A 22,374-nucleotide genomic window follows, 5' to 3' on the forward strand; every position below is an offset into this window, starting at 1 on the left:
CCCCAGCTACTGCCACATCTCTTACCATATGCAAAGTATGAAATACAGAGGTTTTCTAATATGAAAATATATTTTTATAAGGAGACCACATTAGCTATCCTCACCAGAAAATCCACTATGTAAACCTGCTATATGTTACCCAATTGTTTTAAACTAATAATAATAGAAACATAATTTTTAATATTCAGAAATTAAAAAAATATACTAAAATATGCCACTCTGAAAGAAATGATGACACTATTTATAGGAGAAATCATGTTTCATGGATATATGATTAAGGACAAGCATTTAACACAAAACAGTGACCCTTGCAAATCATGGCTTTTTAGGAAAATTGTCTAACCCTATCTCATTTTATAGACTGGAGCTTGGTAAATCTTCAATATTTCTCTAGTGTGGGAATTTGAATTGTCATGCACTGCTGGTTGCAACCCCTCCTGCAGATTGCTTGAGTATCCTCCTGGGTACTCATTAAAATAAAATAACTGTCTGAAACAATAAAACTGCTCTTCTTTAGTTTTTCAGTTTCAGCCTTTTGCTCGACCTCCACGTAATTGTGAGAGGAGAGGTTTATCACTGAGGCAGGAAGAGTGGTTCCTTAGCAGACTTTAGCCTCTCTTCCCTTTAATGTTGCCCCAGTAGAGAGAAACACATCTAAGCATTCAACTACTTCTGCTTCCTAGGAGGAAATCTACTATTTTGCTCTCACAGGCTTCTTGCAATGTTTCCCTAGAGTGACTGATACAGTGCATTGCGAAGGTCTGTCTCCTGGAGCTGGCAAAGCCTGCTCTGAGCCTTTGGATGGTCCTGGCACTGATACTTCTTGTCACAGCCACCCATGGACACTGTCAAGTAGCTTACTATACTAGAGCAGGTTTACGATATATACTATTCAATGGTAACAGCAATTGAATGGATTCACGGCCTGAATCTGACCATGATGCAGATTAAATCAGATTCTTCTTCCTTTCCTGTTGTGCTTTAAGCAAAACCCTTCTACTTCTAACTTTGGGAGAGGAAGGGTGATTGTCAAAGTGGGGGAGGCAGGGGGAAGGAAAATCCTTAACTTTAGAGATACACTTTTCATTCTCAGTTTGCATCTGAAGTATATCCCACCTAGTTTCGTAACAGCAGACACTTCCTGTCAGCTCCTTGACACGGCAGGATACCAAATTCCTTTTTATTGTATGAAAACTTAAAACTTATTCCATCTAATACCTATTTGCAGCAGGCTACTCAGAATCCACCTCATCATTACTCACAGTTAATCAGTGTGTCAGGACTTACCAGAGAAACCAGAGCAGGGTGGAATTAGCAGCACCATCAGAGCCGGCTGCATCAGTCCCAGCAGAGCGCAGAACCCCGTCCTGGGCTTCAGCTCCATGCTACTACGCCAGAGCTCAGTAAACAGCTCATTTCCAATCAAACACAGAGACCGACAGCCTGGCCTGTTGAATCAAACAGTAAGACTCCCATATAGTATACCAGAGTGAGATTTTACCTTTTTAACTATTTACTTACCTTGGCATTTTTAATATACTAATCCTTGCACTAGAAGTTGCAGAAATACAAGTTACAATCTCTACAAAAGATTCTCTTTTGTGTAAGGAAACTTTATACAGCAACATAATAGTCTATTCTACCTGGTTAGCATGGTCTTAACAGATTATGAGTAATACATCTCCTGTGATGTGTTTTTCTAGTAATTTTAGTAATTTTAGTGAAACTGCTCATTTTAATCATACTTACCAGCCCAAACACGTCTATTAAACACTAATAGAACTGTGAGGGTACTTTATGTTATTTAGGGCATGGGATTCACAAGTGATGGCACCTTGAGTATTGAGTCAGTAGGCACCAAAAACATAAATCTATATTTACCATGTTTCAGTGATAACACTTTACTGTATGGCATTGTTAACCCAATTTTAGATTGCCTTTCTCCTGTAAGGGTCTTGAAATAGCCTTAAAGTTGCTGGCAGATGACAGGGTAATCCTTTGATTTCTTGGATAAATGGATTTTGACTAGGAAGACCCAGCAGGGTTACTCAACATGACAAATGCTCCAAGATTTTCAGTGCCTCGGTACACATATACCAAAACTAAACAATGCCACTATACATACACACACACACGCACAAAAAGATAATGTCTGAAAGGACTCTAAGTTTGTCTTTTTAAGTTAGCCAGAGACATAAAGTGGAAACACTGATGCCATAAATTGGGTAAACACTCCGATGAACAGTTAGCTTATTCCCTGGTTCTTCCCATCAGCAATGTTTCCTACTTTATGACTTGGGAGGAAATCTGGATGGAGTCTTCCCTGTCTGCAATACCTCAGTTCAAATCCCATTGAAATTACTAAGATACCCAATGAAATCTTTAAGTTCTGGATCAAAACCTGAAGGCCAGAATGTCTAATGTGTTTTATTGGGACACAAATAACACAAACAGGTACATATTGGAACCTCAAAATAAGGGCAGCATTACACTTTATTTTAATAAGCTCCTACAAACTATGGAAACAACGTGGTAGCTGAACACCTGCTTTTCCAGATGCCTGAGTTACTCAACTGACAAATGCTCCAAGATTTTCAGTGCCTCGGTACACATATACCAAAACTTAAACCATCTAATACCTATTTGCAGCAGGCTACTCAGAATCCACAATCCACTTACTCACAGTTAATCAGTGTGTCAGGACTTACCAGAGAAACCAGAGCTGGATTTTGACTAGGAAGACCCAGCAGGGTTACTCAACATGACAAATGCTCCAAGATTTTCAGTGCCTCGGTACACATATACCAAAACTAAACAATGCCACTATACATACACACACACACACACAAAAAGATAATGTCTGAAAGGACTCTAAGTTTGTCTTTTTAAGTTAGCCAGAGACATAAAGTGGAAACACTGATGCCATAAATTGGGTAAACACTCCGATGAACAGTTAGCTTATTCCCTGGTTCTTCCCATCAGCAATGTTTCCTACTTTATGACTTGGGAGGAAATCTGGATGGAGTCTTCCCTGTCTGCAATACCTCAGTTCAAATCCCATTGAAATTACTAAGATACCCAATGAAATCTTTAAGTTCTGGATCAAAACCTGAAGGCCAGAATGTCTAATGTGTTTTATTGGGACACAAATAACACAAACAGGTACATATTGGAACCTCAAACTATCATTATTATTATTAGGATTTTATTTTATTTCAATTATTAAACTGTCTTTATCTCAACCCACGAGTTTTCTCACTTCTACTCTTCTGATTCTCTCCCCCATCCCACCGGGGGAGGGAGGGGGAAGTGAGAGAGCGGCTGTGTAGCGCTCAGTTGCCGACTGAGGTTAAACCACGACACAGAGCCAAAAAGCTGCTTTTTGGACAGCTGTAAAGTAATGAAAACAAGGTAAAAACAGTCCAGGAAGGGAATAAAGTGCACAGCAAGACAGAGGCAAGGACTGCTGTGACCTACTCAGTTTTTGCAAACTTAAGGTATGAATTCTATGTTCATAAGTGTTCCAGCTTCTTAACATCCCCATGGAAAAAGAAAAACAGTAATAATTAGAAAACAAATTTTCTTTCCCATTTTGCCTTTGTACTTCACCATCTATTCTCTATTAACTGCTCTCTTCATTTGTTTGCTCAATCTTCTCTCTTGAGCAGATAAAAGGGTTTCATTAAAGCAAAGCCTAATGCTGTCAGTAGCAGGAAAGCTGCCAACCCTGGCGGTTTTAGTAAGTCTATTGAGCTGACCTAAGCATGCTAATACTTAATAAATTCCTTCTATTCACAGCAGTCCTTTGCAAATATTCCTTTATCTCATATGAAAAACTAAGTTATGCAATTCAAATGAGTAATGAAAGACCAGACCCCACTCTCTACCTTATCTTTCTATCTCTCTCTCTCTCTAGTTCTGTCCCAAGAGAAGCAGCAGCATACTATCAATCATAACCTCTGCTGTACCAGAAGCACTTCTTGAGATTACAGAAAGGTCTAACAACAGCTTCATGAAAGTATTCCATTCAGAGACTAAGAAGAAACCAGCACTGAATAATCAAACCAGAACTTTTTTTTCAAGGATTTCCTGCCATAGCCCATATGCAGAGCAGATGTTCTAAACCTATCTGAAGGACATCTGTTACACCCATCTAGTATAGTTTATCTCTAATTTATTCCCAGAAGGGAAAAAAAAACCCAGATTCTAGAAATCACTGACATCTTCTGTCTCTGCCATAGCACTTAATATGGTAGAAAATACTCTGAAGTAAACTACATAACACTACTAGTTGGCATCACCGCTTATCAAAGTAAAAGTCTTTATCCTCCTTAATATCATTTGCCTTTCTTCAGGGCTCCACAGCTCCAGCTATTACTTCATGTTTAATTGAAACAAAGTTTTTAAAGCAACAAAGCATTGAAAGTTCATCTCTTACATAGCAGAACATATCTGTACCAGTAGAAGAGTTTCAGTTCAACAAAAATCTTGACCAAAAAAATCTATGAGGCTTCTAAAAGAAAAAACAAGAGTGCTCACATCAAAAAGAGAAGATTGATCTTAATTCTTCTCTCCTGAAAGATTAATGTCATTGTTCAGGTAATGTAATAAATATGGGGGGGCATGAGGGAGAGGGCACTATCCTGATGTCTAATAGGAAACTTAAATAAATCATGCTGCTTATTGAGTAAATGCACATTTGTCTGAGAACTACTGTCAGGCAAGTGCAGGAATGATGGTGAAGCAGTCCCACGGCATCATTTCTCCAGCCATTTGTGATGACCGTAACAGAAAACATTGGCTAGCAACAGCTGATTTTTGCATTCATTCCCCGTTTTCAGGTTTTGCAAAGGGTACTGGAGACGTTACTTGGTTTAGTTCATACAAAATTATCATATAGGTGGAAAAATAATAACAGGACCATGGTTCTGTGAATAGACAGGATCATATTTTAAACTCAAAACCCAAACTGTCCCAGTAAGAAAAAAAGCACTCATCTTTGTAAGGGTTTAGTAGATAGAAACTAATCACGCACATGCCTATTATTATATTTAGTGTAGAATTTATACACCAGCTACTCTAGTGAGGCTAACAACACATCAGCAACTTTGCACCTACCGAGGAAAATAAACCAGCCTTCTCCATCAAGAACTGTCTTTCTGCTTCCCCAAGGAAAGAGAAATTATGCCGAAGCCACCTACAGCAGGTGGCAATTGTGTTGCTTACCCATAGCTGTGGTGAAGCCTTCAAATAAAGGACAGCTTGACACTTAGACAGTGATGAATTAGGCTTCCTCACAATCACCTGAGTATACTCCTAAGCAATTCTCCTCCGTGTTACTTCATTAATTTATTTCATATCCTTGCAGGGCAAAACAGTACTTACACTAGATAATGCAACAGCCTGCAGACCTCTTCTCACACAGCTCAGTTCTGCTGTTCTACTGCATGGGAACACCACTTGTCAGAGAACAGGAAATACAGATGAGTGAGAGCACGAAGAAGCAAAGGAAATTCTCTCCTGTGAATAAACTTACTTTATGTAAGAGAAATATGGCAACACTTTTTCTATTCTTTTTAAATAAACACACTTATCTCATCTGAATGATCCATGTGATGCTGATTAACACACCCATCTAATGAAGGAGAAAGACTTCAATCATGCTGCCCCTAAATTCACATCTAAGAGCTCAGTTTTATAGCATAACACTGGGTATTTCTGCAGTCTTATTTTTTAAGCTTATGGAAAAAAAACACAAATTAAGGACCTTGACAAAAATCTAGTTTGCCACAGCAGCCTATGCAAATACAAAAAAAAAAAAAATCATCACAGAGAGTATCAATGTATTTTAGAGATTTTTCCCTAGTGCCATCTTGCTACCAAACCAAACCTTGTGGTAAAAACCTTAACTAGGAAAGGACTGTGTGCAAAGTAACTTGTGACATCTGTCCTCCAATTTATGTTTGTATAAAAATCATAAATTTTTAGTTTATTTAATTTACAATTATCTCTTAAAAACCCATGTATTTGTTATTGAGGAAATTGATATTGTTCCAAGAATAAACACGTGTAAAAAAACTGTTATCATTTTTCCTTCAATTACTAACTCTAGGTACCATCAACACATAAAGAAAACAAACTATTATTTCATAAGAAATTTATAGTATTTTTGTGCACAGCTGTTGATTTATGTAAGTGGTCTTTGTACTGCTAGGCAATGTGATTAATATACCAGAAAAGAAGGTAAAAAGTAGGTCAGTGATATAGGACAATGGTTCTTCAACTCAACTTGCCTCCCTGCCTCCAACTTGAAGTATAACATTCATTCCTCATTTTTTGGAGCACTAAATAACACTGTAACTGGATGCAGAAGACAGAATTATTAGACATTATCCACCCTTGATCTTTATACAAAATTCCCATGACATCTATAGAAATTCCACAGCTGCACAAAACAGAATAAGGTCCATGGCAAACACAGCTTTCAGGATTTGCTCTTCAGTAAATATCACAAGCGTAAGAGAGACAGCAAATGTTAACATTTATTTGTTTTGAACATATAAAGGTTATAACTTTCTGAAACAATTCTTCTAGAGCCATCTTGTGGGGAAAATAAGCAATTTAAAACAATACATGTACTATAATTGGTTTTCTACCAAAAAGATCAGTGTTCAGTATGACGTCTTCTAGTACTCTTTTAAAAAAAATAAATGTCTCAGTCACACTGTAAACTTTATACAACATTGTTTAAACCACTGGAATATGAAGGAAGAGTGCCTTTATGACAATCATGTGTTAAAAGATTGGTTCTAGATAGAAAATATATATAACATTAAGTTAAAGATGCTATTTTTCTGAAGAATGCTTTTAGGCCAGATTCCATTCAACCTCCACCCAACTGCAGCCCACAAAAAAAGCACAAAAACCTAGAGAAGTTGAGGTTTCTTTCAAAGCTCGCTTGGCCAAATGAGTAAATCAGATGGAATTATTCAGTCTAACTAAAATGGGGTAAAGAACCCCAAAATAAATCTAAATACAGCAGTAGATTCAGCACTCGAAGCTGAAAACCTTCTGTTCTTTAACATCCTTAGCATTGACAATTTATTTAAAGTTTTGGTAATCGTCTGCTAGTTCTGAAGGACTTTACACCAGTTGTTTATAAAGAACTCACTACATGACAGTTTTCTGTTTGTCTACACTTAAGTGAAGTACAGGGTTGGGCAATTTCAGAATAATCGAAAGTCATGATGCAGGCTTCAGCTACCTAGAGCAATCAAACATCAGCTGCTGCTTGATCTTTGTGTCTTGTCTACGAAGCAAAGCACTTAAATTTTATCCTAGAGAAGAAAAGTGCACATGTAGTCCATATATCTTACTCAGTTTTAACTTATGCCCTATTAAAATACTTCATTTACGTAGAACATTAAAGCGTATCACATCACATTTATCCAATACGTAATTATCTTCTATTAATACAAAAGTAAAACAGAACATCACAGAACGCTTTTACAAAGTGCACAATCAAGAAGCGTCACAGAAATATGCACTTTTTGGAGCTGTTACAATCAGTGTATAGTACAGACTAGCAGGCACCTCTGTTAATTTTTTTTTTAAATAAATAAGGAAATTTGACAACAAAAGGGTTCTATGGTACCCAAAGCCTCTGACAGCTGTAACTAAACAGAACATACTGGCACCCAGATGTATAACCAGACAATTTTGCTAAGGCAAGCACGAGTATGTCAATTTTTAATTTTACACTTCTACAAAACTTTGACTGAAAGAAGGTGTACATGTGTGCTTACAGCTTTCCTTCCTCCTTAAAGATGACAATAAGATCTGCTTCCTCCACATCCTCTTTAAACTTTGGAAAGGAGCCCTGACTCAGGGGCACTCGCCTTAATGAGATTTTGGATTTCTTTGAATTTTGGATGTTCTTTATCAGCTACCAGCTGCAGCAATATAGCTTCGCTAGTAGTAACTATAATTCCAGTACGAGCAAGACGCTGAAAGAGAAAAGAGCAGAGAGAGAACAACGTGAGATACTTGCAAATGTGAACGAGTATACATTTTGTAAAAAAGATGGATGGCATTTTTAAAAATATCTCCCATTAACAAAAGTATTGCCAATTCCATTCCAGCATTTCTTAGCAGTGCCATTTATAAAGCTAGGATTAAATTTGAGTGGTTTTAGACTTTACTGAGGAAAAAGGCTGCCCTGGATGACAAATAAGGCTTCCTACTTGGACTGGATTCTTTCCCCATGTCAGATTTAATATGTAGAAGACCCACCCCCTCTTATATTAACAACCCTTTCCCCTTGCATGGTCCCAAGCATAGCTTTCTTCACTCTCATGCAGATTTGAAAGGCCTGGGGAAAAAGAAAATAGCAAGGTCCAAGCTAAAGGTGTTAAGCAAGAAACTTAATTGTAACAATTTCTCTTTCAGGGCTTGTTATGTACTAGTACTTTGGTCTTTGGACTACATAGCGCGCTAGTACTAACAATCTCAGGAGACAGAATGAAAAGCTCCGCTACAGACCTTAGAAATCATACTGGCACAACAGCAGCTCCTTTTAAGCAACATCTCATTACAGCCTCAGTAACTCCCAAGTTAGTTCTCACAGGCTACAGAATAAAAAGCATCGCTGCACAGAAAGCAAACCTAAAAGAGGTCTGCTATATCTTTTAAGTGTACAACTAAACAAAGCAATGCCTCATGTAGCCCAAGCCACAGGACTTACTGCAAAGTTTCTGGACTTTCAAGACTGTGGTTGTTGCCTACGTAGCAAAGTTATCTTTTGTATAAATAAATAAATAAAGGCTGACCACCCCCTGCCCCCCATCAGCTTTCCAGCAATCGTACAGATGCTTTGGCAGTAAAACTCTTCATGGATCCAGCTTTCCCTCCACCATCTGCTACTCAGCTGCATGCTCCACCAAATCTAATGGGGTCCTGAATGAGCTAAGGGAGGGCAAGAGGCAGAAAATAGAGATACATATGGCTTCAGACAGGTTTCAATTGTAGTTACTAAAGGAAAGAGAAGCTCCAAACTTTCTAGGGCAGACACAGATGCCTGCTGTTTAGTTGTTCAATTACAAAGCAATTGATCAGGGAAAGTTACTAATTTTAGGGACCAGTAAAGTATATGTAATTACAGTCTGTAGAATGATAAACTAACTAGGATAGATTTACTCAGGTCAATGCTTCCTGCTTGCAATAATGGCAGCAAGCCTTGCGATATTTTTAAGTTGAAACAAAGCTTCCCCAGCTCTCCTACTCTGTACAACAACACATTCGTTTAAACCACATACACATAAAAGAGAGAAAAATAGGAAAATCAAAATGAAATATTATGGCAATGTTTTCAAGATGTACTTCTCCAAGAATACTAAGTTTTTGCTTTTAACTAGTATGGATGACAGAAAAAACAGACTGTTAAAGAACCTTGCCTTCTGAGAAATGTTGATTGAAAAAAGAGAATGTCTTCTCTTCAGAAGCAAAACATACCATAACATGTCGAAGAGGCTGGCATTGGCTTATACTCTACTTCTAGGAATAAGTATAATTTATATAGTTTTGAGATTGGTAGGAATTAAGAGATGCATGTGCTAAGCATACTGGATGATTTTCAAGGAAAGGGAAAGGAAACGTTTTCTTAGAACATAGTCTTCCAGATGAAGGAAAGCAGCAAAAGCGTGCTGCATCCACACTGCAGGAACAAGTAGAACAGATGTAGAACAGAAAAGAAATTCAGCAGGAACAGACTAAGATGGCTCAATCCAAGACCAAGCAGTGACACAAGGCATCTTCAGCCGATAGGGCAGAGATTAAGAACAGCCACAACCTTGGCCATTTGGGTTGAATTATTTCATCAATGGAAATTTTGTGGTTTTTTTTGGTTTCTGGGGGTTTTTTTGATTGCAAGTTTTTGCCTGCTGTCACTCTTAAGCGCACAACAGAAGTGGAGACAGTGACTCTTTAGGGTCATTCAGGAAGACATGAATGCTTTGGCTATGAATTAATTCAAACTGTACTTCCTAGTACACCTGTTCAGATATTTGCATGTTTGTCACCAGCACCATCAAAACACATGCTATGTGGAGAACTGAAGGGGCAGGTGGGACGAGATGGGATTTACTTGAGGTTGCTGAGGAAGCTAGTTGTTATCACTGCAAGGTCACTCTTTATCATCCTTGAAAGGTCACTGTGAACAGAGGAGGGCTGTGTTACTGCGAAAAGGTAAATGTTACACCCAGCTTCCCAGAAAGGTAAGGAGAATGATCCAGGGAACCCAGATGAATGAACCTCACCTCAGCTCACGAGGTATGGAGCAAGTTTGCACAAGAGACAATGTCATACTAATTAAAACCGTGACTAGGAACTGTCAGCTGTATGGTGAGACTAAAGCAGGATTACCTAATGCTTTGGTATTTTACCAGCTTCCCCAAGAAACGTATCGCCATGGTCAATCAGGATTACTGACATACCCAGTCAGTACATATGTCCCTTTCTACTGGTCTCCTGCTCACAAGCATGCCCACCTCGTGCCTGCTCTAGCCCACTGCCCTCAGTAGCATTTTTAAGAGAGGCTCTACAGCACAAAAAGGAGACAATGCTGGCATGCACAGCCACAGAGGAGGAGGAGGAGGAGTTACTGCTATATAACTGGCTGGCTCATCACTGCCAGCCAGCAAACATTCCCTGAATCATATTTTAATGATGACTACTCAAGGGACCACAGCAAAACATTTTCTTTGTGCTTGGTGAGAAAACATTGCAAAGACATACTAAAAAGTTACCTAAAACTGACAAATTTGCCTGGATTACAGCTTTTGCAACCAACTTTTGGTCATCTTTTAAGATGACCAATACCTTTTTGATTAGAAAGAAAATCAAAGCTAGCTAGTCACTGCTTTAACCTCTATTAGGCTAAACCAACTTCTACACCTGCAGACGCAGTGTAGGTGATAATAAAATGTACAAAGACGCACAGAATAAGGCAAACAGATTTCAGTTTTTCTGTATTTATTCTGTCTGCTACTGCTGCTGCACCACATTGACTTGGGAAGTCCATGACTTCAGTCATTCCTGCACCCTGTGTGCGTCACTATGCTTTACATGACAGATGATATTAAGCTTCCACTTAATCAAGTCATGGGTTTCATCAAACGCTATGTACTGGTGATTTCCCTTTAGCCTTTAATTCTCTTATTAATGAGAAACAGAAGAAATTAAAAGTCTTCTCCAAATCTATGAAAAAAGTATAAAATGCTGTAGTTATTACTAGTTTCAACTTCCAAATAATTGTTAGGGCCTGAGGCAAAAATTGCAATACTTAATGTATATATCAGGTTTTTATTTCCAACAGTGATGCCTGTAGGCAAGTTAGAGTACACTATCAAAAAATCGTTTGCATGAATTTGCTACCACATAGTTGTATGTGCTTTTAAATCTTCTTGTTACATTTATCTTCACTTTCTTAACATTTAGTTAGACTAAGCTCCTAGAAGGGCGGGGGGTGGGGGGACGTCTTTATTCTAATAGACTAAGCTCCTAGAAGGGCGGGGGGTGGGGGGAAGTCTTTATTATAATCACAGAGTCTTGAGATTAAACTTTAATTTGCACTGATGAGGAAGAGCAGAGGGAGGGACAGACATACAAGGAGGAGCTTTGAACAGGATCACTTACTATATTCCATTGCATTTCAAGGAATTTCAACATCAGAACAAATACTCTTTGGAACAACAAAACCAAAAGCTCTGTAGCACTTTTACTCTGCTGTAGAGATAACACTCCATAAGAAAATATCCTAAAATGCTAATGGTTATACAAAGTAATGTAGATTGCACGAAACAATCGTTTTTAAAAATCCAAGTGTCCCAAACTGGGTTCCACATATTAAATCATAATTTAGGGAGGAATAATAAGGCAGTAATCCTTCTCCATCCTGGAAGCTATTCTGAGAATCAGAGCATTCACCTCTTCTCAAGTCTGCATTTGTCCACTGCTTACTGTCCTTAGAAATTCCTTGTTAGCTTACAATAAGCAGGGAAATTAACATACAGACCCAAGGTGGAGAAAGCCTTGACTAAGAAACTTACCTCAAGAGCAAACATTCTGTCCATCATACTTCTCGATGAGGTGGCATCAGCTACGATATGAACTTCCAGACCTCTGCCGATTAATTCCAATGCTGTTTGCTGGATGCAGACATGAGTCTACAGGGGAGAAATCAAAGGCAAAAAACCCGTGAACCCATTATTATAAAGCATGAGTAGCACAATGCCAAATTAGAGTACATAATTAATTAGGGTTCAAACATGTATTTTTCTACCCCTGACATTACTAGGGAACTCAACGTGGGTTTTAAATGCCAACCAAGCTTGATATAAGAGCCTGTAGTTTACAAATATCTCATTTCAAATTTTATTATGAGATAATATCAAGGACAAATAACACAAGAATAATTTAATCTGTAGAGGATATCTGAGCTCTAAGCAATATAAACTGATTTTTTTTTTTAATTACAGAAAGCAATGCTTAATACTATTGTGGCCCAACAGACATTACCATAAAACAGTACAAAAATGGCAAGGCACATACTTCTACTCCGAACAGGACAACGCTGCGGACTCCAGGGATCTCTGCTAATGCTGCTTCGACTTCTGGCAAGACCATTGAAAATTTTGTTTTGGGAAGCACAAGTTTAGCTCCTGTTAAATCAATTTCTTGCACAGTGCTGCCAAGACCTTTGGGATACTGTTCAGTTACAATAACTGGAATTCCTAAGAGCCGTGCACCTTGGAGCTGCAAGGGGGCAGGGAGGAAAGCATACAAGAAAAGAAATTATTAAAGAACGGTAACAGCAAAGACATTGTTACTACCAGAAACTGAATAACCAGTAAACTGGCTGTGCATACAGTAATAAGTTACATGTGTGATCAAAACTCACTACAAGAAAAAAAAGCAAAAACCATACCAGTCGTTGGCCCACGCTGATGATATCACCGAAGTACTTGATAGCAGGCCGGAATCGCTCTTGCATATCACAACAGAAAAACACAGTGCTTGAGGGTGTCAGGTTGCCCAAAGTAGTCATCTGAAAAACAAAGTAATGTTTTCAGTGGCAGTGAAGACCCTTTCAGAAAAGCAGCAGAATGAGAAAAAGTCTGCAGCGCCTCTGCCAGGTAACAGCTTTATGTTACTTTAAGTCAAAACGGGAGAAAGGTTTTTCAAGCCTGATTTTGGTTTGTTTCTAAATTCAAATGAATGGCTGATACTGAGCAGTATAGTACAGTCATCAATAGGTGATAAAGATTTTATTAGGTGGGAGGCACAAGTCAGTGTAAATGTACACGGAAACTTCTGAACTCTGACGGAGGGTGGAGAAGCATACTGCCTGAAGTACTGTAAAAAAAAATAAAAAGTACCAATAGCAAAATTACATTTCTCAAATTCATTTTTAAATCCACAACTCTTGGAACTGACATAAAATCAGGATAAATTAAAGTTAAAAAAAGGTCAGACTTCCACTTGCTTTCAATACTGTATGTACACATATTTTCAATAGTTTCATTGTGTAGTTTGTCTATGACATCTTTTAGCACAAGTCTGGTGAAAGTCCAAAGGCTAGAACGAAAGCAGAGAAGCTTGTCAGTATTATGACCAGAAACCGAACTGAATACATTTTAATGATAAAAATAATCTCCCAAAGACTGTATTTTCTTACACTTTGAAAGAGTGCTTTGTATTTGTATGAAATTACTTGCACTACGTGCAGAAGCAAAGGATAAGGCTTCAGCTGGAGGCTACAGGGAAAGAAAGCAGCTACATACTATCATTTACTTGTAAGGCAACTGAAGAGAAATTACATCCATTCAGGAGCTTTTCAGCAGACTGACAAATCAAATCGAATAAACTGCTCTGGGAGGTAGCCATTAATTGTAAACACTTCATTTTCTGCAAACTGAGGTTGTGATGTTTTAAACTAAAACAAAATTACAAAATCTGTAAAATAGTATATTTTGGAAGAGCAGGGATGTACTGGGTTTATGTGGCAAGGTTTTGGTAGAGGGGGGAGGCTGCAGGGGTGGCTTTTGCGAGAAGATGCCAGAAGCTGCCCCATGTCAGACAGGGCCAGTGCCAGCTGGCTCCAAGATGGATGCACTGCTGACCAAAGCTGAGCCCATCAGTGATGCTGGTGGTGCCTCTGGGATAACATATTTAAGAAAGGGTAAAAACCCCACTGTGCAACAGCAGCTGGAAGAGAGGAGTGAGAACGTGCGAGAGAACCAACGATGCAGACAACAAGGTCAGTAAGAAGGAGAGGGAGGAGGTGTTCCAGGCGCCAGAGCAGAGATTCCCCTGCAGCCCGTGGTGAAGACCATGGTGAAGGCAGGCTGTCCCCCTGCAGCCCACGGAGGTCCATGGTGGAGCAGTTATCCACCTACAGCTCACAGAAGAGGACCCCATGCTGGAGCAGGTGGATGCACCCGAAGGAGGCTGTGACCCTGTGGAGAGCCTGCACTGGAGCAAGCTCCCAGCAGGACCTGTGACCCCATGAAGAGGAGCCCACACTGGAGCAGGTCTTCTGGTAGGACTTGTGACCACGCAGAGGACCCACGCTACAGCAGTCCATTCCTGAAGGACTGCACCCTGTGGAAAGGACCCATGCTGGAGCAGTTTGTGAAGGACTGCAGCCCGTGGGAAGGACCCACACTAGAGAAGTTTGGGCAGGACTATCTCCCGTGGGAGGGACCCCATGCTGGAGCAGGGGAAGAGCGTGAGGCGGAAGGAATGGCAGAGACCAAGTGTTATGAACTGACTGCAAACCCCATTCCCCGTCCCCCCGTGCCACTGGAGGGGAGGAGGTAGATAAGTCAGAAATGAAGCTGAGCCTGGGAAGAAGTGAGGGGTGGGGGCAAGGTGTTTTTAACACTTGTTCTTATTTCTCATTATTCTACTCTGTTATCGATTGGCAATAAATTAAATTAATTTCCCCAAGTCGAGTCTGTTTTGCCTGTGACGATAATTGGTAAGTGATCTCCCTGTCCTTACCTTGACCCACAAGCTTTCTGTCATATTTTCTCCCCCTGCCCTGTTGAGGAGGGGGAGTGATGGAGCAGCTTGGTGGGCACCTGGCAGCCAGCCAAGGTCAACTCGCCTCAAGGGAATCAGGAATCCTTAAATATTAGTTCCAAATCTTTCATTGATTCACCACATATATCCTGAGTAAACCACTTTTGATCTCAATTTCCAAGGCTAAAAAACTTCAGTAAAGGCCACACGCAACCGTACGGAATGGCCTGTTCAAACTGTTGTGAAAATTACTTGTATGCTATAATTGTAAACACCAAATTCCCACACCTCTCAGATTCAGTACACCACTATTGCCAAAACAGCAAACGTTCAAAACAGCAAACGTTCATACCAACAGTTCCTCCAGTCCTCGTGGGCAAAATGGCAATACCATTAATACAAGCAGTTACGAAGGCAAATGCAGTAATAACCGTAAAGCAGATGCTCTAACACTGGACCCACTGATGCCACAGGAAGACAGAAGAGCATCACAACAGGCATCAGGGAAATCTTTTTCACTAGGAAGGTACACTTGCACTGAAACTGGTTACCATGGATGGTGGGATCTCCATTCTTGAGGTTTTCAGCATTCAGCAAAGCGACAGCTGATTTGATCAAGAATTGGCTTTGCGTGGGAGTTAGGGAAGGCAGCCTTTAGATATCTCTTGCAAATCCCAGACACTTCTGTGATTCTACACCATGTAATAAATGAGGCCTGGGACCAAGAATGCTTGAAAATAAAATTAAATATTGAATAACTGCCTTGTTCTTGAACACCATCCATGTATGTGCTAGAACAATTCAGAAGCCAGTTGGTAGGAAGTACTAACGTACAATTCAACACCACAGTGAGCACCTACTGTGACCCGTTCTAACTCTGGCACTTACTACCATCAGAGCAGAGCTGCAAGCATCTGAGAGAGCAGAATTCAGGCTTTTCATGACAGGTTGAAGAAACAAGGTGAAATAAGATGCAGTTCAAAATGGAAGCAACAAAGGTAGAAATAATTCCTACGCTAAGGTAGAAATAATGAACTACGCAAATAAAAGATGAGGGAGAGTTCAAGGGATGATTTTGAGGTTAAAATGCACCTCAGGAGTCTAAGTATCATCAATTATGAAAAGAGCAAATAGCACACTGGATACAAATAGTGTACAAATTGAACAGGGCCTGCAAGGGCAGTGAATTGACTGATCTTCTTTGAGGCTCTACTAGTGCTGAGAAGTATTATGGGCAGAGAAATACTACTGTTATAGTAGTATTGGGTGCCTCACTGTAGACTGCAATTTGAAAAGCACCACACAGAGAGCAATAAAAATTATTTGAATTGCAGGAGGAAAGATTGAAAGTATTTAGAATACGGGAGGGGAGAGGAAGGACTAAAGGGAGACCAGGTCTGAGTCTTGAGGTGTGGTAATAGGTGTTTGTGCATGGTTATTCATGTGAAGGAGGATGGTAATGCTCTGGCGTTTCAAATCCACCATGGACAGAACTGGAAATAACACTTTTAAATGGCAACAAAGGAGCTGTGGGTGAGAAAACACTGCAAGGTAAAGATAACAGAGCTGTGGGATGGATTGTATAGGAGCTCTGTAAATTTGTATCCAGTATGCTATTTGCTCTTTTCATAATTGATGATACTTAGACTCCTGAGGTGCATTTTAACCTCAAAATCATCCCTTGAACTCTCCCTCATCTTTTATTTGCGTAGTTCATTATTTCTACCTTAGCGTAGGAATTATTTCTACCTTTGTTGCTTCCATTTTGAACTGCATCTTATTTCACCTTGTTTCTTCAACCTGTCATGAAAAGCCTGAATTCTGCTCTCTCAGATGCTTGCAGGTCCTCCCAGCTTGACGCCTTCTGCAAAAACAGTATTCACCCTAAGTTTCGGCAATGACATGGATGACGGAATATTTACAAACAGTGGATTCGCAACAGATCTTATAGAGCCCCATTCAGTATTATTCTGATTTGATAGTGAAGCACGGAAGAAAACCAAATGCCTTTCCAGCCAGGGAGCATCCTCATTACAAACTTCCACTGAATCCGTAATCCCATGTGTTTATGACAAACATCACAGGGAGCCGGAGCAAAAGCCTTATATCTGCTTTCCTCTATTATCAAGTTGGTTTAATATGATTTAATTTAGGCTTTCAGTTTAATACGAGTGGCACTCTAAAATAAAGTTGGGTCAACTATATATTTCCTAAATAAAAGCTTTGACAAAATCTAACACAAATAATTCCTATATTGATTTTCATATTTCTTTCTGATTAACTTGCAGTCTGAATCGAACCATGCAACACGTGGCAGAACAAGAAGAAACCAGAAGAAATAGATGGCAAGATCAAAAAAATCAACACTTGCTGGTGTTACTTGGAATAGCAGATGTGGGAAGGACAGAGTGCAGCAGAAAGCAGTTTGAAATTAAGTTTCATAAATAGTAGCTAATGCAGTCCATAAATAAATTCACAGAAGTATCTGCTATGTATAAAGGAAAGTTTCCCTTTACTGGTTCTTCAGTGTGCCATGTAAGTCCTTACCACTCACTTGCTCTCAAAGCCGTCCTCCCCTTCCACGGCCACACCTCATCTGGGACACGGGACACCTCCACCTCACACATCCCCTGACAGTGAAAACCACGACTGCCCGCACCGCTCCAGCACCGCACCCTACCAGTGAGCTGGGGTGGGGGCAAACCTGCACCCAAACATCAAACCCTGGGCTCGCACGCCAGCACCTGTTTGCTTTCACTCCAAGGAGAGGCAGTCTGGGCAAGGATGGTGAGCCACTGCAGCCACACGGTACGGGTCCGAATCCACCCTGAATATAACATCTACTCAGCCATGATATCATTAAACAACCTAAATTTAAAAGCAAAAAAACCCCAACCCCAAATCACCTGAAGTTCTCACACACAGTACACAAGCTTTTCCATTTGTTTTGCTTCACCCCTCTCAGTTAATCACCAGGACTTTTTTCCCTCCAGCTGAAAGTTATCCACAGCACAACCAGAATAGGTATGTCAGATGGACACGTAACCTGATGCAGCTCTTTCACCCAGCTAGAGAAGTCATCTCTAGGACCTTGTCCAGACCAGGATTTAAAGGTATGCTGTCACGAGTTACATACAGCTTTAAATCCTACTCTAGAAAAGGCCTAGGTGGAAAAGGACAGGTGTTTTTTCACATCTGTTTAATCTCTGCTGATTGTTATTAATCATACAAAATGTGACTGTGATGAAGTACTGTTAATTACAGAATCAGCTTTACAAAAATATTCACATATACTGGCTCTTTATCTGTACTTTCCCTGTTGAAACTTCAGGGAACCATTACACATACAAAATGCTATTTCCCTCCAGTATTTGTAATGAACAAGAAAATGGAAGCAGAGAAATAACCCTATGCGACATAACTAGTCACCTCATAAATCTCTTGCCAAGGTTACCCACTAAAAAGGCAGAGCGGAGGACCTTGCAGTCTTGGTATTTCAAGGATGGCATAAAAAGACAACAACGAAAAGAAGCTGACTATCATATTTTCTTCTCCTTTATTTCTAAAAGGCAATCTGTAAGATTCAGTTTTACTTTGCTGCTTATCTTTCAAAGGAAAAAAAAAATTAAGAAATCCAGTTTAATGTATTTCAAGGTAAAAATAGGTTATAAGTGTTTCAACTTAGGAATGTAAATATTTATTTTATGTTAAGCCAAAGTGCAGCCTTTTATATGCAATTCAGCATTTAAAGAGGACAGATTTAAATAAGCACATGATGTACATATAATTAAGACAGTAAAAAATGCTTCATCAAAATCCAAAATGATCAAAATGCTTGCTGCAGAGTAATGATACACAAACAAGGAGTCTGGATTTGAAGAAACCTCTCAATATTTTCAGTCCTTTTTTTTCCTTCTTTAAGGTTCCAAGTGCTGCCTTTTTTTAAAAATTTAGTTAGAAACATTGTATCTAATTGTAGCACTAATGTATCAGAATTTATAATTGCACCTTTTAAAAAAGCCCAACAAACAACTCCCCTCACCTGACTGATACCCTACAATTTATGCTTTGGCTTTTCCTGGTCTTCAGAAAATGCACTTAGGCCCCTGAGTTAATGTTACTTCTATTTCCAAAGCATCTGAATGTAGCAATACTATATACATGTGAAATGAGTGAAAATCTTGTATAAATAGTTCTATTTTATTTACGTTATCTTTCAGCAACAATTAAGTATTATTCTGCAAGCAGCTTTCTGCAAGAAAGACACACCTGAGACGTCAACATGTCTTTTAAAAAACCACCCTGAAGTAGAGCTGCTTTATGCAATGATTTCAACAATAATTTTACCCTTTTAGTTCTAGCATCTTCAGGTTACAAGTTTGTAAACACAGAGCACAAGTACTGCTGAAGAGAAGTCACCTTGAAGTTATGACAGCAACAGTGAAATAGCCTCTCTCAGGCATATATTCGAATGCTGCCTGAAGTCCTCTATTACACAGCTGTAACGAGCATAGCTGTCTTGTTTTCTGGTACCTCCAAAGTGTCCTTCCTTACTGCTTCTCTCCTCCAAAGGCAGCTACAACAGTTACCGCAAAACACAATAGTTTTAGTAGCACTTTTTGACTGCATTTAGAGCTAGAAGAGGTTGAAGTGGTCCTGCATTCCCCCACCCCGACTATAAATACTATTGTTAAAACTTTTAAAACATGTAAATCCATGAAAAGCAGATGGCTCCTTTCTGCTAGTACTCAGTCCCTGAAGCTGCAAGCAAATGCCCTCCTCACCAGTTGGGAGAGGCCAAAGGAAAAGTCCCTCCTCACTGCAAGTCTGTGGTTGAGGAGTTTCAAGAGCGGCAGCCAGGCTGAACATCAGGGTTTACTGCATCCCACCAGCCTGCCTAACACTGGGTGGCCATTAAAAGTTCAAGTGGCTGTTTTGCGCCAGGACAGCTAAACTAAACAAACGTACATATGTGAGCACAGTACAAAGGCATGAATACCACTGGAGAGCAAATGTCCCTGTACAGATTGAGCCTTGAATTGAGCTGTGTGGAGTTGCTTTCCGAGGGCAGCATATGGTGATTTCTCTGTGAGATTACCGCCCCCCTCAACTGCAGGGACAGGAAACTGAAACAGCCCAAACACCATTTGATGCTGACATTTCTTGAGCTACTGCAACAAAAGGCGTCCTTCCATGACAGGAATCAAAATGGGAGGATATTGTTCCAGAGCTCATGGGCGCTACCACCCTAGGGGTTAAAATGCCATCCCTAACTAAATGCATACATATATTCCATAAAGCACGCACATAAAAATACTGAAATTACTGTGTAGGGATATGGATGCTAGTATCTGTGAATCTTAATTTTAAACAAAGTATATCTTTCCAAATATGCAAGTCTAATCACATCAGTGAGCAAAGGTTGTCCCTCTTGAAAGACATGTTCAAAATGGTATTTCAACTGACTATGCCACGTGCAGAGTTGACAAACCTATGTCATGTGTAACCGCAGATAAAACATCGTGGGGGGGACAGAGAAGGTCACACAATAGTGGCAGTGCATGAACCAACATAGAGAAAGAAAGTACAATCTTCCCATCAGTAAATCCTAAAGGTCTTAAAAAGCGCAGCTGTGACTGTATCAGACCAAATGTTCCCCAAACAAGTGATCTCTGAGCCGGTGGCTTAAGGCAAGCTGACTGACATCATTGTGATATCTCCAGCTCATTCTCAGCTGCTGAAGCACATCAAGGAGGCAACTAAAATAATAATCAAGTACCATCCTTTTCATATCAACAGTTGCTGTTGTCACAGAATTGCAACAGTATCGGTGAAAGCAGCTAATCAATTAGACAATTCATGCATTAAATATTGGTTCATCCTGAATACCTGCAGTCAAAGCTGCATAGTGCATCTGCACCCTGGGAATGACGAATCCTTCCATGTCTCAACAGTGACCTTTTACACCGAGATGTACGTCCTGCTACGAATGCTTGGGCTGCGTTTATGGTTTCAGTGCAGAAGCCATCTGCAAAAGAGTCTTTGCAGAGCCATGATCTGCACGCACAACTAAGAAACAAAATTCTGACCTGCACCACTGTTACACACCCAGATTACAAAAATTCTGTTTTTAAAATCCTTGCTTGAATTAACACTCATACTAACTCTTTTTGCAAGTTGGAGAGACTACCCTTTCCAGTTTCTCCGGCTGGGCCCCCATCCATTCTGTTTCCAACACATGAAGGAGAAAGGTTTTAAACTGAATATGATGAGTGACAAATGACGAAATGAATAATAAATGACAAAATAAGTTATTAAACTAGTTTGGTCTTCTTAACCACTCTTTCCATACATAGGGATAAGGAAAGGACAAAGGACTGCAAAGGCATCCTTGATGTACAGTCTAAGCGAACAGGCCACCTTGAGAGTTTACGGGTCCAAGACACTACAATTAAGCAGCGTTTACCAACAGTGTGAATTAGGCCGTTTCTGGAAACATAAAGAGAAGACGAGCAATGTTTCAGTTTTTATGACATCACTTTTTCAACTTATTAGTAATGTTGGCTCCACAAACTAAGACTTCTTAATTATAAATTAAGCAGAATGTTCTGAATGAAAACAATAACTATGTGATTTTTTTTTTTTTTTTTTTTTACTTCTTTGTTGCTGAAGAAAGGAAAAAGCAATTTCGCTTTGAGTGTAACTATTACAGCACGACTGGCATGAATCTCCAGTGTGCATAAAGATATCTTGGTATGAAACACACGTACCATTATCTGTCTGGCAGTCTGGTTTCCTCGTTTACGACCACAAAACTAGTGAGTTATGAACCTATGAACCAGAAAGAGCTTTTTGGGGCAAGAAGGGATACCGAAATCCTAGGGACCTACAAGCCGTGAGACCGAGCTTTGGCAAACCCTCTTTACCGGCACCCTTTGAGTTTCCACCTAGCAGCCTTACCTCCGGTTAAGGCTGGGTAGCACCAGACGCCTGTTTTAAAGGAGAAGTATTGATTATTTCAGCCACCAGGCTATTTTCCCATTCATGGGGCCAAGTAAGTTCTGACTCACTGAAGGCAAAGCCCGGTTACCAAATGCATGTGGCGCGGAGCGCACCTGCCTCCCCGCCTTAGTAAAACAAAAGTTTCCACGGAGAAGTAAGTCAACGCGGGCTTGCGGGGTTCTGCCCACGGCTCCAGCCCGCTCCGGGTTCCCCCGGCCGCCGCCGCCCCCCCCAAGTCACTGCCGCTTCTCCCCGGAAGGGTCCGGGGGAGGCCGGGCAGCCGCCGCCGGC

The 22,374-nt window shown here is 40.1% G+C and overlaps 1 protein-coding gene across 2 annotated transcripts; it reads right to left on the reverse strand.

Annotated features, from left to right (window-relative positions):
• Positions 1-6,517: 6,517 nt before the first annotated feature.
• Positions 6,518-13,102, reverse strand: ISOC1 (isochorismatase domain containing 1). 2 transcript variants are annotated; one of them, XR_657940.1, is made up of 5 exons: positions 12,983-13,102; positions 12,607-12,810; positions 12,105-12,221; positions 7,806-8,006; positions 6,518-7,337 (listed from the first exon to the last, which is right to left on the reverse strand). XR_657940.1 is itself a non-coding variant. In XM_009286824.1 (4 exons), the coding sequence occupies exons 1-4, from the start codon at positions 13,100-13,102 to the stop codon at positions 7,860-7,862; spliced, it is 588 nt and encodes a 195-aa protein (XP_009285099.1). In that variant the 3' UTR covers positions 6,518-7,859. The 2 variants fall into 2 exon arrangements, 1 of the variants encoding a protein (XP_009285099.1); XM_009286824.1 differs by having other exon boundaries at positions 6,518-8,006.
• Positions 13,103-22,374: the final 9,272 nt, after the last annotated feature.

Source organism: Aptenodytes forsteri, unplaced genomic scaffold (genome assembly GCF_000699145.1).
Source record: "Aptenodytes forsteri isolate BGI_AS27 unplaced genomic scaffold, ASM69914v1 Scaffold28, whole genome shotgun sequence".
Lineage (NCBI taxonomy): Eukaryota > Metazoa > Chordata > Aves > Sphenisciformes > Spheniscidae > Aptenodytes > Aptenodytes forsteri.